At 36.0% G+C, this 3,320-nt stretch overlaps 1 protein-coding gene across 1 annotated transcript; it reads right to left on the bottom strand.

Annotated features, from left to right (window-relative positions):
• Positions 1-476: 476 nt before the first annotated feature.
• On the bottom strand, positions 477-3,009 carry LOC139144807 (uncharacterized). Its single transcript, XM_070715629.1, has 2 exons — positions 2,637-3,009; positions 477-1,482 (listed from the first exon to the last, which is right to left on the bottom strand). The coding sequence occupies exons 1-2, from the start codon at positions 2,931-2,933 to the stop codon at positions 1,054-1,056; spliced, it is 726 nt and encodes a 241-aa protein (XP_070571730.1). The 5' UTR covers positions 2,934-3,009; the 3' UTR covers positions 477-1,053.
• Between the last annotated feature and the right edge of the window lie 311 nt (positions 3,010-3,320).

The following is a 3,320-nucleotide window of genomic DNA, read 5'->3' on the forward strand; positions in this document are numbered from 1 at the left end:
TGTGCCTCAGAACCGGTACGGTACTGTTTTCTACTTTTCTGTTCATAAAAGAAAGTGAATATGCATTATGGTAATGCAATGAAATAAAACTACTATCTTTTAGATAGAGTACGATTTTACTCAACTTTGGTTTCTTCATTTCAATTAAAATATGAAAATTTAGACTTTTGTGTTCAAAAATCCCAATATTGCAATTTCTATACAAGTATGTTGTAAGGTATCATTCTCAGCACACATCAACATGGCCGAACATCATCCTTCAAAACCTCAACTTCTAGAGCGCTTTTCTGGTTTCAGCCCGTAGAGTGTATTCAGAGTTCAGACTTCACTATAAGAATGGCGTCACTATTATTTTTTCTAAATCTTGTCATACACGGCATCAAATCCAAGCCTTAATGCAAATGATACATATTCATTCTGCCTTATTAATCTAATCAATTCTTTGCGGTAACTTTTCTTTACGTTTATATCCCGGTTACAGAATGTGTATTTTGTAAAATTTCTTGCATCAGGAAGAAACTTTCAAAGGCAGTGAAATGAGTATTAAGTTGTTCTCTGATGACGCACCGATAATAGTGTGACTGGTTTACCTTAGCTGTTCACGGTTACAGGTTTGTTCCTAAATATACCTGCATGAGTGCGACATCGGACACTGCTACTTGAAATGCGGACAAATTTTATCAACGTTGCATGCTATGGCTGTTGTAGCACTCTGCGTACTCTGAGTCGTGAATATGTCTTCAAGTAAACTTCGTTACACTAGCAGTCGCCTACAAGCTGTATTTTCCTCATTCTTGCATGAGTAACTTTTACATGTAAAAGCATAATCTAAAAATGCGGAAAAATGTTTATTTTTGCATATTAATGAGAGAACAATAATGTCAATAGTAAACAACCCATGGTCAAACTATCGCACTACGTTCAAACATGATTTTGTAAAATTCTGCGGTTTCTTCTGGATAAGTTGGACCTCTTTACTTAGACTTTGAGGTGACAGACTTAAAAAGATGGAAAAAATTACATATGAAGTCACTGTATCCAAGGACTAAATCTTTATGAGTTCAATGTTGTTTTAGAGGCTGTGAATTTTCTCAGGAATGATGACGTTCGGTTCGATCCTCTGGGTGTTCCATGGACGTCCGTCGTGTGATGGCGCTCTTCATCACTACTTTTAGCATCAATAGTTGGATGTTTCAATGTGTGTTTGATTTGAAGATGCTGAACTTCATTAGAGTTGACATCGTTCTGCTCTGTGTCTTTGGTTTCATCGGAAATAACTTCTTCCTTGACGAGAACTGGCAGACAGCCGACAACTTTGTTTAACAAATCTGCTGCTGTTTTCACGCTATCAATAGTTGATGATTCATAATGACGGGCGACATGTTTCATCTTATCAATGTCCGTACTCGATGTCGGCGTCAGAACATTGCTACAACACACAGCACTTATCAACAGACCAATGCTTACAAGATCCAACCGTATCTGTGAAAAGAATCAATATTAATTTCCCTGTGTGAAGATGTGAGCATTATTGATTTCACTTTATTTGAAATCTTTGGTGATGAGTTCACCACTGTCGACGTCTGCATCACGTACACAAGTATTATTGTAAATAAGTATTAGTGTTTGTAAACTCCCTGTGGCACAGAAAAAGTTATGATCGACATCTAAACCCTATCTTCATCGAAATGGTAAACTCGGAATTCGACCACGGTACAAACAAAAGCAACGTGTACAACACACACCGAAATATGTGCATTTCTTTACGCGTTTGTACACATGGGTTTGTTTGTACCTGTATCACGTGATCTCTTCGGCGTACCGAGTCTGCAGAACACATCGTGTCTTTTTATTCCTGAGTAGAACTATTGATAGAATAAACAAAGTTTTTTTTCGCAATGCAATCATCCCAAAATGTTTCAATGATGTTATTTGCAATAAAATAAAATTTCCGACAATCTCGAGGTATTCATACAGTTTGCATTTCTTGCAACTCCACTAGATCATCAACAATTAATGATGAACAAAGGTCAACTGCCTTAATGATGTACGTTTTTTGCATTTCTAAATTTTTAAAGAGTAAATGTTTCAGGATGGACTACGACAAAACATAGGACATGGCACGGGAATTACTGTAACTGATAAGCTTTTATTTTGATCAGAATACAGATTTATCATCATTTTGACCAATTCATCAGGAGTATGACTCAACATGGGAAGTAATGACAGAAAGAAATTGTAAAACAGAGAGGGGAGTGGGTATGAACTTCGTTGGATTATTGTGTAGTTCAGAATCAAAGTCAGATAATGTAATATCAAAAAATTAAGATTAATATAATGTTTAGTATGAGTTTATAGTCAGAAGACTATCAAATGAAGTACTTTTCTCTGCGTGCCAATATTTGTGTTTTTACCATTTCCTGATTACCGATTAAAATTTCGAAAATTATAAAGTTTAATTGCTGCGAATAAAGGTATATCTTGTTTTGCAACAATTAATTTTCCTTAGAAGCCTAAAACCTGCTGATTAATGGATTCGATACTATGCCAGACAGTTTTAGCAATTGTTGATTAATTATTCCAAATGATGTTTTCGCAACTTAGCAATAATTAATTTTCAAAAATGTCGTTTTTACCTGGTCTTCTTCATATCTTATCTTCAGTTTCTTCTCACTCAAGATATTCACAATTTTCATGACGATTCCAGATTTGTAAATTTTTCTGGCGAAATCTTCCGATTCACAGCAAGGTATCCGAATACTGCGACACACTTCACGATAGAGTGACCACTTCTCAGCGTCGCTGTCTACGTTGACATGCACCGAATCCAACAGTTTTAAGTAACATTCAATAACAACGGTTCTGTTGATGAAACATACCAATTCCAAACGACCAGATTTGTCAAATATTTCTGTTTCAAAGATATCTGCCATTGCGGATAGTATATAGCGACTAAGTATGCCATCATTTTGGTAAAGCTGTAAAATTTCAAGGTCGACAACGTGTTCGTTCAGGTGGTGTTTTCTAAGCTGCAATTCCTCGCGTCTAATCTTCTCTTGGATCAGCCAAATTTCCAATCGTTCTGAAATGTTGGATCCTTCACATCAGATTTACGGTTGTCTTTTGGAACAGAACTTTACCTGACAGACAGAATGAATAAAATAAACAGTGAGTTAACCAGAGATTGCTTGTTGATAACTTACAGGTTTATAAGCAGTTCAGGTACGCTATTTGTCAGAACTGACACCAAAATGTATGGGGTCATCATCTGGGACTGGGGAATTTTTTAATAAAAAATTGTCACAGGGACCAAAGCAAAA

The sequence above is a fragment of the Ptychodera flava genome, chromosome 1 (genome assembly GCF_041260155.1).
Source record: "Ptychodera flava strain L36383 chromosome 1, AS_Pfla_20210202, whole genome shotgun sequence".
Taxonomy (NCBI): domain Eukaryota; kingdom Metazoa; phylum Hemichordata; class Enteropneusta; family Ptychoderidae; genus Ptychodera; species Ptychodera flava.

Coding starts and splice junctions, on each gene's coding strand:
- LOC139144807 (XM_070715629.1), bottom strand. CDS start 2,933: ATGGCAGATATCTTTGAAACAGAAATATTTGACAAATCTGGTCGTTTG. Junction 1,483..2,636: donor TAAGATATGAAGAAGACCAG/GTAAAAACGACA, acceptor TTCTTTTCACAG/ATACGGTTGGATCTTGTAAG.